Source organism: Solanum verrucosum, unplaced genomic scaffold (genome assembly GCF_900185275.1).
Source record: "Solanum verrucosum unplaced genomic scaffold, falcon-dt-bn FXZP01000031.1, whole genome shotgun sequence".
Classification (NCBI taxonomy): Eukaryota; Viridiplantae; Streptophyta; class Magnoliopsida; order Solanales; family Solanaceae; genus Solanum; species Solanum verrucosum.
In genome coordinates this window covers 941721-955435 of record NW_026020194.1, presented here as the reverse complement: position 1 = coordinate 955435, position 13715 = coordinate 941721, and the positions used below count along the sequence as shown (strand labels likewise).

Genomic DNA, 13715 nt, shown 5'->3' with positions numbered 1-13715 from the left:
AATGATAAAAATAGTAAATGATACTAAATGAAACAATCATATATTCATTATATGTTATTTAAGTATCATGTTTAAACTATTTTATAATATGATACACTATTCTGCAAATTACATACAATCAAAATAATTTCTATTATATAATTTGATATATTAATGACAGTATATCGAAAAACAAAAAAAAATCAAAATTAGGATTTTATGTATAATTTCGAAAGATTTAAAGCAAGGTACAAAACAATATGATAATGTATCATTGTCGTCAATGTATCCAAAATTTTTAAGACAACTCACAAAAGGGATGGCATGAAATTAAAAAAAAAGAACCAAATAATAAAAGACATACCCTGGGTAATGTAGATCAGAAAATTGCAGGAACAACTTTTCAATAGAAGATGACTATAATCATATATATATTCGGCTATGAATTATACATAATTTTGTTTTCAGCCCATTTATCATCATCATAATCATATATTCGTCTAGTATTAGAAAATTTTAGTTGAGTGATATCAATACTAAAAGAACAATCCAGATCCATATATATCAGAAAATAAAGAAAAAAAATAAATTTTAAGAAGACGACCATGGAGGAGATGCCTGTAACTATTGAGTTGTTTGAATTTGATTGACTGGAGAGAGAATCCTTTTGAAAATCAAATTGGTATGAAAATTGTAACGGATAAGATTGTGGGGTGAAATTAGGGGGAGATTAAAGGAGTGAAAAAAGGAAAGGGAATCGTGGGTTAAGGTTGAGATACTTATGTATCCGTCTCACTTGAGATTTTGAAAAAATAAGGAATTTTTTTAAAAAAAAATAAATAGTAGGGAATAATGGAAAATATGAAAAATAATGATGTGTATATAGGTAATTTATCCAAGATAAAATACAAGCTTAAGATTGTACATGGTACATAACATAATATTTGGGCTTGATGTGGTAACATAACCTAGGCTAATTTACACAAATGTCTGTTTCTTATGTCACTATTTTGATTTTTTCACTATTGGAAAGCTGTATAAATATAGTTCTTGAAACTGATAAAGTATTAGATTATCGTCAAACGTCTATCAAATTTTAAATTGTGGTTTAATATTTTTTCATAAGATTTTTAGTTATTCAAAGGGCATCTTTAGACCATAACCTAAAAAAACATGTAAGATAAAAGAAAAAAGAAATCATTTGCTAAATAGCTATCTCGAATGGACCAACCAACGAAAATTTCACCATAACCTAAGGAAAAATCCATAAGATTTGTTGAACCAAAGCGTGTTGGAATATATACTATTAACCATATGTTAAGATATAATATTTATTGTAGAATAAATATTAGCTCAGTTTTAATAGATCATATATTCATTTATAGTGTCTATTTACTTATATAGCAGATGATTTAGTGTGTAGAATTTTAGCTTATACACAAAGAATTAAATCATCGGTTCTTCTAAGTGTAAAGTTTTTTTTTCACAATCTAGGATGGAAATTGGACATGTCATCGGTACGATTGTAGCACAAGATTATATGTAATTTATCTTTGATTATGGAAACGGTATAGTTCCAACTTCTTGTACTAGTACATTTTGTATGTATTGAATGGGACCGAGTAAAGATAGTTGTTTTAGACTGGATGACAAAACATATTCTCTTGTAACGACCTGTTTCCGTCGTAATAGAAAAACCAACGGGGGAAAATTTGGGGACGAAAAACTTTTTCGTAGTATTTGGATATTTCCCAACCTTGTCCAAATTTGGACGAAATCGGAGTCATTGAGGTGTAGGAAAATCGGGTAACAATCGGATGAAACATTTATGATTTTGATTTCATGAGTAGTTAGATAACTCGTTAAGGAATTCGTATGACTTTACGAAATTGAATTCGGGCGAGTAGAACTCCCGAAATCGATCTTAGCGTAAAGGGTATTTATTGAGCGTCGTGGGTTAGACGTGTGTTGTGAAATGAGAATTTTGGAATTCTTAAAATAGCTCTCTGCTTCGTTGGGCCGCTTTGGCGGGGATTTTTGTCATTGTGGCGGGGCAGATGCGAATTAAAGTCGTTAATAAAACCCCAAACGACCTCATTATGCACTTTTCGACTTTTAGAGCTAAGGAACGACCCCCAAGCGACTCCCACTCATTTTTCACCATTCTTGAGGCTAAAAGTAAGTTTTTCACTCCCTAAATCCATTTTTCGATCCGTAGAACGTAATAGAATGGGTGAATATTGATGTGGGAAGGTTTTGTTATAGATTCTATGATGGAAACAACCATAATTTGGATAATTGGGATCATGGGTTTGATCTAGGGTTCATAGAATTGTTAGTAATTTAGGTAATTAGTGATTGTTTATTGATTCCCTTATTATATTGATTGTTTGTAGACCAAGAACAAGCGAAACGAATCCGGAAAGGGAAGGATCAAGTTTCTTAGGGTTTTAAGTTTGTTTCGAGGTAGGTGATGGTTGTGATTCTATGATTCTGTGATGTATGATTGTTCTTGCTTCATTATGATACTTGTATATGTATGAATGTTACAATGTTGATCACACTTGTGGTAAATGAGATAGATAATTGATGAGTGCCATGAAATCATGACTTAAATGTATGATCTTGATGATATACTTGTGATTGTGATTGTGGTGTGTGAATGAGATCGGTTGCCACGTTCCGGCATAACTAACTTGGATCGATTGTCACGTTCCGGCATAAAAATGGAATCGGTTGCCACGTTCCGGCATAAAAATGGGATTGGTTACCACGTTCCGGCATGCTAACTGTTTGGGTTTAGGTTCCATGAGAGAACCAATGATTTGATATAAAATGTGAAGTTGCTTGTTGTTCGTAAATGTTGATAATGTTATATATGTTGATATATATGCATGTGATTATAATGTTGTTTGGCTTATTTTTGTTGCACTTAGTGGGATAGCCGCGAGATCCTACCACTACACTGTGGTTGTGTGCTGATACTGCACTTGCTCTTTCTTTGTTGAGTACAGGGCATCTTTAAGCGGTTATTGACAAACCTCGCTTAGAAGATCAGTGATCGACGTTCGAATTCAAGGGTGAGCCAATTCTTTCGGGATGCCATGAAATTCTCTTTCGTCTATGTCTACCATTTTCGGACTTAGACATTGTTTTAGTTAGTTGATTAGTTCATTAGTTGGGGTTGTATCCCTTTCTTAATTAGACTTGGTTCATTGTTAGAATGTTTTGGTACATTGACTTTCAGGTTCTAGGTTATTTCTTCCTCATTGTTAGTTCGTTGTTAGACTTTTGTTGGAGTTTATGGGAACTCCCTCTTTATTTCCTTAGTATTTAACTTGCTTCTGTAACTTAAATGCCTTAGTATTTTGTTTAGTTGCTTGGTTTGGGTTGTAGTAGTGGTTCTCCCACCGGAGAGTTAGTGTGGGTGCCAATCACGACGGTCTGGGTCGTAACATCTCTAAACTATTAAATGTACTTATATTCTTAATCCTGATATAATTATTATGATATGTATATATTAATTATCGTTTTGATTTATTAAAAGGTGAGATTCTGAGATGGGTCAATAGGCCTAGTAGATTGGATGATAATAATATATATTGGTGAAATAATAAGTTAGTTGATGGAATCCATGTCTCGTTATAGAGATTGATTGATATGCCTTTTTGAGAAACTTATAAGTTTTCATCGTGTCAAACCTTGCAAGTGGATTTATGAATCCAACACATGAAATAAGTTAAGTAGTGCTCTAAAGGAAATTAATCATTAAATTAAATTCGTCAGTAATTTAATTTATTGATTAGTATCTGTAATCTTAACATGAAGAATTACATAAGTGTTTAATGGGGAATTTCGAAATATAAATAGAGGAGTGCAATTATGAATTCCTAGTGGAATGATTTGTAATTTATTATGGTAAGAATAAATTCAAATTAATTATTTGGAATTATTTCCATAATAGAAAGTCTCAGTAATTAATTATGTGGTCCCTATAGTGTCCATATTTAACGAGAACTCAGAATCCTATTTCTAAAGAGAAAAGGGGAGACAAGCGTGTTTTTTCTTATAAAAAGAAAATAGACGTGTATTTTTTCTGGTCGAAGAAAAATAACTGTGTTTTGGTTCTCCTCTTTGGACTGGAAAGAAATCTCTATGATTAGGGATTCTTCTAACCCTAGAAAGATTGAAGGTTTTTATTCAATACTTGGAAAGATTGAAGGTTTTTATTCAATACTTGCCCACCCAAGTATTGAGAGAGTTTAGATGTGAACTTGGGATCACTGTAGAAGATCATAGCAGCGGTCTATCTTGTGGATTCGCTTGAAGGTCTGTCTAATTTGTGGATTCACTTGAAAGTATTTGCTCACGCTTCGAGAGGTATTTATCGAATTAAATTTCAGCAAGTTTATATGTTCTAGCATAAATAATATTGATTATCTATTATTCATGTAAGTAGTATGATTCTGGTATGCTTCCGCGCATATAGTTTTCCAACAAAACGAACAATATATAATATGAATTTGGGTGGTAAATTGTCATAAAGTACTAGTAATTTTCGGTGGCAGGGCTAATTTTTGGCCTATGGATTCCTCAAACACAATAGCTTTGACTCAAATTCATTTGTCAAAAGATCCATAAAATAAGTACAATATAATAGATTTCGAGCCTAGTAATTAATCAAATATATCTCAATAAAATCTCAAACTTGAATCCATAACATGTTTGTCATTCAACTTTGTTCTCCATAATGAATAGCTATTAACATGAAGATATAGAACAATAAAATCACAGATCATCTTGTCTTTGTAGCTACAAGTATACAATCAACAATAACAAGACATTTAACAAACATGTCTCCCTTTGACATTGAACAAATGCATTTAATTCAAAAGGATGGATTAGATCATTTCATCGAGGTGGATTTAGATTTTAAGTTCGATGAGTTCCATCTATAAAAGAGAAAATCTTTTTTGGTTTACATATATACGAAGTTTGAATAAAGATCATAAGTACGTCCACTAAAATATGCAGACTTAATTCTAAATTCATCTCGGTCAAAACAAATTAAATTTTGAAGAGTGAGGCATAACCTATCTCGAACAACTAAAACAACCTCGGAGCTCCCAACTCATTTCAATTTGGCACGATAACAACCTATTAGACTCGAGCAAAGATTGATACATGATTTGAAATTTATAATAAGTTCTTATAGTGACCTCTTTATATATATATGAACTCGTAACCGACCTTATAAAATTGTTCAGGAACAATAACAATAATTACATACTCAGTGTAATTTTAGAAGTAGGATGAATCGAAGAAGGTCGAATGTACGCAATCTTACCGTTACTTCCCCACACGCGTGTGTTTCAATGTACACGAGAGGGTTGGACTCTGTTAAGACTATTGTAGGCCCAAACATGTCTTCTTCTAGCACATCATAGAGGCCTGATTATGGTTGTTACCTGCAGGCAGCATGGTAACTTTGATTTTTTATTTAGCACGGAATTCATCATACTTTTGAGATTTATTATAAGTTTAAAATAAATACATTTAAATTTACTGTTTGGTGAATTCTTTTGTAAATTTTCACATAAAATGTTAAATTATATTTTAACTTAAAAATCCTAGATTTGGTCGAATCCGATGTCAAAATATCTTGACTCTTGAGTAGATGTGACTTTACCAAGAACTTGGAATTCAATTCAAGTTCTTGGTAAAGTCACATCTATGACTGCGAATTTTAACCTCTAACCTAATATTAATTCACTTAGATTTGCTATTGTGAAATTATTTTTTCGCATGATAGAATTTTTAAACAAAAGAGAGTGTACACAAATCATTAGAAATTAGTCAAGATGTGTTTCACTAACTATTGGTTGATAGGAAACTCACAGTCTTGATGAAATTTAAAAAACTGACATTGTTTGGGTTTATATTTTACCATTTTAACTCTTAATATTACAAAAGAAAGAAGAAAGATGTCATTTGCATTCAAGAATTCACAAAAGAATCAATCAAACAAGGCCCTTATCTCACTAAAGATAAATTTGTAAAGAAAGTTTCTTAGATGCTTTCCTTAGTATAGACAATAACCTTTTTGTCATTTGAAAAACTTGTAGCATGTCGAATGTTGAAATTGAGTACTCTCAAATTGTAGTTATTAATTTAGTGCTTTGTGTAATTCGAATTTGTGGTGAACGCTTAAAATTGTTAGTTAACTTCTTTGCTTAATTAATCAAAGAGTCTCCCATTTGTGGTCATCTCTTGGTTGCCTTTGATTCTCTAGTAGGGTTAATTTTAGATGTTGAAATCAATTGAGAGGTCAGAGTTTTAGCCATTGTTGCCCATAATTTCATTTTCGTAATCTTAATCCACATATATTTTCTTATTTCTTTCAATATAATATTAATTAATTTGGATTTGCCATGATAAAATCATTTTTCCATGTGGAATTTTGTTTAAACTAAAAGAGAGTTTACACACCTCATTAGAAATTAGTCAAGATGTGTTTCGCTAACTATTGAGTGATAGTACAAGCAGAAAACTCACATTCTCAATAATTTTTGAAATTCAAAAATACTGAAATAGTTTAGGTGTATTTTTTTTTTAAAAATCCTTTTTAACTCTTAATATTACATTTAAGTCACCTTCCACCTTCCATGGTGAAATCATATTTGTAGATATATCATATTAGGTCATTCCATCCAAATGTGTGGTTAATTTTGCTCACAGGCAAGTCTTCATTTTCTTCTTCTTATCATTAATAACTATCCCCCTTTGCCATTTGCAAGCAAAAACCACCCTTCCAAAGTGTCCAGAGTTAGAATTGATGCATTTTGTACAATTGATGAGAAAAATAAATAGTGAAAAAGTTGGATATGTCATCTCCCTTCTCTTATTGTTTGCAACACAATAACATTGCTGCAACAAAGAAGTTAGAGAATCTAGAGATGCAAACAAGAGAACTTCTAGGCCAATATTTGAATGAACCACCCTCTAGCTACTACAGTGTATCAAGCACCACTTTTCTCTGAAGAAATAGGTGATGAGGTTCACAACTTGAATGTTCCATGTTTTATCTTGAATCTGTAACAGAAAATAGTATCAAAAAATAAGCACTCTGACATCATTAGTTTCTTCAATACAGATAGATATCCATGAACACCAAGCTAACTACCAGATCATTTATAGCAACCAATAGATAATCAGAGAAACGAAAAAGGGTTATCGGGGTGGTGAGGGAAATAATTAGGCTCAACATGTCAAGAATATCTCATCGCCTTAATCAAGGCCAACAATCAAAAACAAATTGACTATCACAACAAGGAAATATCTTCAATTCAACAAGGAAGAAAGCTGGTCTGGAAGGAATTAATTATACTACTATGTGCAGGCTAATAATATCTAGAACTTCTTTGAGTTCATGAATATCATTGCAATTGTCTGTGATATAGTCTTATTGAGGAATACCTTAAGCAACAGGTTCAAAATTCTAATTTGACAACTAGACAGTTCATAAATGAGAACTCGCAAGCACCTCGGTTCTTTATAATTCCTCAACTGAGAACTCAGAAAGAACGAATTATTTAGCTGTTAGTCGGAGTAAAATCAATTTATGGATTCCTTGAAAGTCAAAAATTCCAAATTCTCAAAAGTTGTTCTTAAAGTATAAGTAAGCAGCCTCTATCAGGATTTCAGAGTACCTGTGTGAACTTTTTTTAATAAACCTCGAAAAGAAAAGTACAAGTAAGGAGGGTGAAACCTTACTTTTCTAAAGTCATAAATCCTAATGAGGGAGTCTTCTTCTACTACTACTTTTTTGGAGGGATTAACTTTCTTAAGAGAACAGATCAAGCAAGCTTAACTCTACTAGTCAAAAAGGCACTCATTGATATCACTTTTTTTTTTTTTTTGATAACCGAGAAATCCCGTAGGGCCACTGGTGTGCAGTTCGAAACTCAGTTGATAATGGCCCGCCCCTCTACCCTTCTTCACTTAACTACCAGGATTTTGTTTGAAGTAGGGTTCGGACCTATGTCGTGCACCTAACTCACATGTTGCGCTCTTACCACTAGACCAAAGCACTCATGGCAAATGCATACTCACCTTTTAGCTCTTTTACAAAGTGATCCATATATACTAATATAAAATTTTGAGAAATAGATGAAAAGAAATCATCAAGATATGTGAAAGAAAATAGCATCTAAAGCGCAAGAAATAGAAAGTAAAATACCTGGGAGACCAAAATTGTCCTAGCGGTTTGATGAATTGTTACTGAGCCACTCAATGAGTATGACGAAGAAACTTCATCTTGAATCTCATTATTGTTTGAGAATGAGTGCATTGACCAGCTTTCTAACTGCAAGTCACTTTCTTTTTTCATTTCACTTACGACCCTTGTGCTTGCTCAATCCTTTATTATCACCAACTTCCCTTCGATTTGTTGGTGCAGACCCAAATGCCCCCAAAGCATCAAGAAAGAACTTTTTGTTGGGGATGATCCCATCTTCATCCATACAGGTCAGCAGTTTCTGTACAAGTTCCTTCATATCGGCTTTAGTGTAGGCCTTATATAGAAGTTTATAGGTTGATGAGTCTATAGGGAAAGCTTTGGCTGAATGAATACTCTCAAAGAGAAGGTGAGCTTCCATGGGTAAACCATTCATGCAATAGGCGTCAAGCATTGAATTCAGTGTTGAAGCTTTCTTCTCCGTCTCAGATTCTATCACCCTATCAAATAGTTCTCTTGCTTTCGCGACACAGTCGCAATGCCCATACATCACAATGAGGCACTCATACGTGATGTAACTTGGCTTATAACCTAAGTCAATCATCTTCTCAAGAACTAACTCGGACTTTTCTCTGAGTCGTGCTTTTCCATAGTTTGTTATCATTGAGTTAAACGTGGGAATGGTAGGTTTCTCCTTTGATTGAAGCAAACTTTTAAAAACTTGTTCCATTTTCTGAAAGTCCTGCTTCTTCCCATATGAATCAATCAATATATTGAAAGTAATAATATCTGGTTTAAGCTGATTACTCTTCATTCGAGAGAGAATGTGCTCCATTTCATTGATCATTCCATTTTTCCCATAGGCATCCATTAGACCGTTAAATGTGAATATATCAGGAGTAACAATGCTCTCGTCCAGATCTTTCAACAAAGCATCTACCTGTTCAACATTTTTTGCCTGAGCAAAAGCTCTCAAAAGGATGTTGTATGTAACAATACTTGGACTACAACGCTCCATTCCCTTCATCTTCTCAAAGTAACCCATAGCCTTTGTCAAGGCCTTGGATTTGTCTCGAGAGTGGAGATGGGCCGAAATTACTGCATTGTACACTGAGGTATCTGGACGGCATCCACTATTACGCATCTCGGAGAACAGCCACATTGCCATTCTGATCTGCCCTTTCTTCCCCATCACCGATATCAATTTCGAATAAACCCCATTATCTGCTATATACCACCGTTGTTTTTGCATCCATCTGAAAACCTACATATATTAGATTTATAAGTGAAACAACTATCTCTGTAAACTTATTCTACTGCAATAAAGTCAATTAAAGAAGGCATTTCCCTTAATTAAGATAAAAGGCATTTTAAAGACAATTCTTTTTCCAGACCCGCAAGGGTTGGCTGAGTTGGTTGGATGAGTGGTTTCCCTCATGGGAGACCTGGGATTAATTCCCCTCACCGGCAGCTGTCTCAGTCAGAGCTCGTCCAGTATTGCCAAGCTAAGTTGCGCGGACTCTTCACTTTCGATGCCGCACCCGTGTCGGATTCTCCAAACATACACTACTTTTGGCAAATCCAACACGCACCCCTTGACATTTTTGAAGAGTCCGAGCAACATAGTTGCCAAGTACGGTTTACATCTTCTGCGTGATTTGCGAGCTATTGCACAGAGGCAGGTTTACCCACTGCACACCCGAGGGGTAGTTGCTGCAGGAATCCTAGGGTTCCAAGAAATCTTTTTCTAGTACAAGCCTATAAAAACATATGGAAGAAACGACAGCACCTTCTAGCACACATTACTTTGAGAGAACTCCAAGAAAAAGTTGAATACAAACCCATACATGAAAATTTGAACCTGAACCTCTCCCTAGGTGAAAACATTTCCTCAATATCTAGACAATGGTTTTAATGGCATGAAACTTGTGAATTTGCAACTGAAATTTGATTTTCTAGTCCATTACCATTTCCAAAATTGCTACTGTTTTTTTCTCCATTATTTTCAGCATGCCTTCTACACTACAACTACTAGTAGTACAACAACAATATACCCAGTGTAATCCAACAAAATGGTGTCTAGGGAGGGTGAAGTGTACGCAGGCCTTACCCATACCTTGGAGGTAGAGAGGCCTCTACACTACTGTATTTCATTTTCATATTGTTCTTTTACATGCATTACTTGGAGCTAGGGTCCTTGGAAAACAACCTCTCTACCTTCACAAAGTAGGGGTAAAGATGCGCGTACACACTATCTTCCTCAAACCTCACTTGTGTGCTATTTTGGCTATTGTTGTTGATTACCATTTCCAAACCAACCTATATACACACATTGCCAATAGTAGAGAAATCTAAATAACTTGATCAAGACACATACATTCGTCAATTCCATAATACCAAACAATCAAATTCTCTGAGTCAATTCCGTCCTATCGAGTTTTCAAGAACAACAACAACATACCCCGTGTAATCCCACAAATGAGGTCTTATTAAGCTAATGTCATCCCAATATTGAATAACACAATTAAGGGGATCCCACAAATGAAAATGCAAAATGAAGAATCAAACCTCAAGGCATTGAAGCCAATTATCAGTCTTTCCCAGTTGTTCAAAGAGCAAGAAACAATGCTCAGTCCTCACCAACTTAACATACTTGTCCAAAGTGCTCACTAATGGCTTCTTATCACTGAAATTCCTCATAACCAAAGTCACCAGCTCCTGTGCCTCAGATGATGATGACCCGTAACCCGACTTCCTTCCACCGGGTCGGGTCGACACACAGTGAATGATAGAGAAAACGGGTCTCTTCTTCTGTAAATTTAACCATGGCGTAGTAGTAGTTGAGGAGGGAAGTTGAACCGAACTGGATGACGAAAATTGCAGAGTCGTCATTGTTGCTACTGCAGAGAAGCTGTGGGGGTTCGAGGGATTCTACTGAAAGGGATGATATTAAGGAAATGACGGATTTACCCTTGAAGGGTTAAAATGGAAAAAGAAAAAAGGGGATAATATTAACGAAATAACGAATTTACCCTTGAAGTCTAAAATTGGAAAAAGAGAGGATATGTTCGGGAGATTGAACCCGACGTGAATCGAACACGCAACCTTCTGATCTGGAGTCAGACGCGCTACCATTGCGCCACGGATCCTCTTGTTACGTACTGACTACATTATTTTATATACCAAACCATATGGACAGCCTAATGATTTATTAGTTTATATATTCAGAGGCGATTGGACATGTGATTTCAAATTACATGCTCAAACAAAACTCCAACTTTAAATTAATCTAATTAGAGTTGTGATTCCATATCGCAAAACGTGCTCTTAGATTATTAAGAATTGTTAGCAAAGTATTATTGTTTTATATCCAAATTGTATATGGATGATAATAGATGAAACTCGTGTAAACATATATTAGTAAATGATATGTTCCTTTGAATGAATACAATAAATTTTAGCTGCACATAGATACATATCAAAGTAGCATATATCCAAAATAATTATTAAAAATAAAATATGTATAAGCAGTATGGATATTTGAAAGAATATATGACCAAACTATAACGACATCAACTTTCACATATAGCAAACACAAAATTTATATTTGTATGTTATAGCAAAGTTTGCATAATTACGCTCCATATCAAACATAAATATGTATATTTCGCTATACATATACAAAGGAAAGCAGTTGTATAATCTGTTTTGGTATACATATACAAAAAGATCAATGGTATAAAGTGGGAGAGTCGAGTGAGCGAGCGAAATCTAGGAGAGTGGCGAACGAGATTTGGGAGAGGGGAGAGAGGGGAACGAAAATATATGTATATATAAAATTTTCTCTCGCTTTATACAAACACAAACGCATTTTATACAATTTGTGTTTTTTGTATAAAGTGAGAGAGCGAGATCTGGGAGATGGGAGGGAGGGGAACGAAAATATATGAATATATGTATATATACAATTTTCTCTCGCTTTATACAAACACAAACACACTTTATACACTTGCGTTTGTATAAAAAACGAGAGAGGCGAGGGAGATAATGAGAGTGGCGAGCGAGATTCACCAGGAGAGAGATGAAATAGCAACAGTTTGTTATGATGTACAATTAAATCAAACTATATTTGTAACATTTAATTTGAATTAATAGTTTGCTATTATATACAATTTTTCCTATTATTTTTTGTTGGAAACAAGTTTATCCTGGGGTTAGTTATTCTGGGATAACTTATTCCACCATGTATATGGGATAACTTATCACTATGATATAAATGGGGATAAGTTATCCCAAACATGACAACCAAACAACATATTTTTTTTTATGGAAAAAGGGTCATATTTGTCCTTGTACTCTTAGAAAAAGGTCATATTCACCCTTCGTCATACTTTTTTTTATATATTTGTCTTTACCATCCAACTTTTGGCACATATTTGCCCTTGTACAGTTAAGTATTGTATCACCATTTTTATTAGTCTATGTGGCACCTATATGGCGCCTACGTGACTTCATGTGTCTATATTTTTATTATAATTAAAATTTTACTTTCTATTTAGTATCCTATCAGACCCATTTAGGGCTTGTTTGGAAGGACACCCTGGTAATTGGATTTGGTGTAATTTGTGTAATTACACTGTCTTATCCTGTTTGGAAGGACAGATAATTACTTGGTCAGCAGGTAATTTGTGTAATTGACAGGGGTAATTACACTCTACAATTCACTGGCAGAGACTGTGAATTGCTGGTAATTACATGGTGTAATTACCACCTGACATTTTTTTTAATTTCTATTTTTTTTTGTTTTAATTTTTTTTACTTATATTATTTTAATTTCTTTTTATTTTTATTTTTATTATTCTAAAAAATTGTAAAAGTCTATTTTTTATTTTATATTATTATATTTCATTTTATTCTTGTTCTCAACCTTACTTTACGTGATTTTATGTAATTTTCTCGTATTATCTATTTCTTTATGCCATGTTTATTTTTTCATTAGCATAATTTTATTAGTATTCTAATTTTTAAATTAAAATAGAATTTATTGTTAAGTAAGGTTATAGACTTACATTTTCTTTATTATGAAGAAATAAAAATAAATCATATTTATTGCTATGTTGAAATTTGTTATAAGAGTATTATGTTAAATTTTTTGTTTTGAATTTATTACTTATGTTATATTTTCAGTTTCATTTGTTTTAGTAATATTGAATTTACATTGCATGTCATTTTTTAATTAAACTTGATAGATTATATTTTTGTCAAACATTTAATAATTTATGATATTTTATTTATATATTACTGTTCTTTTTATCAAACATGTATTTCACATGTTCGCAGAAATTTCATACTTTTAGTTGTTACGATCAATTCAATTGAAATATATTAATTTGAAAAAATATAAATCAATTATTTTTTCATAATATTAGTTACAGTAAATATGTTTATTAATTAATATATTTTCAAAAAAAAATATATATCTTAAATATTTAATTTAATG

The 13715-nt window shown here is 33.2% G+C and overlaps 2 protein-coding genes and 1 non-coding gene across 4 annotated transcripts in view; 1 reads left to right on the top strand and 2 right to left on the bottom strand.

The window, feature by feature from the left end:
• Nucleotides 1-13715, top strand: part of LOC125829479 (cytochrome P450 71AU50-like) — a 239725-nt gene that overhangs the window by 210478 nt on the left and 15532 nt on the right. The window lies entirely within an intron of this gene.
• LOC125829489 (pentatricopeptide repeat-containing protein PPR5 homolog, chloroplastic) lies at nt 6750-11129 on the bottom strand. 2 transcript variants are annotated; one of them, XM_049508701.1, is made up of 3 exons: nt 10784-11129; nt 8219-9479; nt 6750-7071 (listed from the first exon to the last, which is right to left on the bottom strand). In XM_049508701.1, the coding sequence occupies exons 1-2, from the start codon at nt 11105-11107 to the stop codon at nt 8370-8372; spliced, it is 1434 nt and encodes a 477-aa protein (XP_049364658.1). In that variant the 5' UTR covers nt 11108-11129; the 3' UTR covers nt 6750-7071; nt 8219-8369. The 2 variants fall into 2 exon arrangements, with proteins under 2 accessions (XP_049364658.1, XP_049364659.1); XM_049508702.1 differs by having other exon boundaries at nt 6750-6787.
• On the bottom strand, nt 11293-11364 carry TRNAW-CCA (transfer RNA tryptophan (anticodon CCA)). The gene has a single exon. It is a non-coding gene; the product is annotated as a tRNA-Trp (tRNA).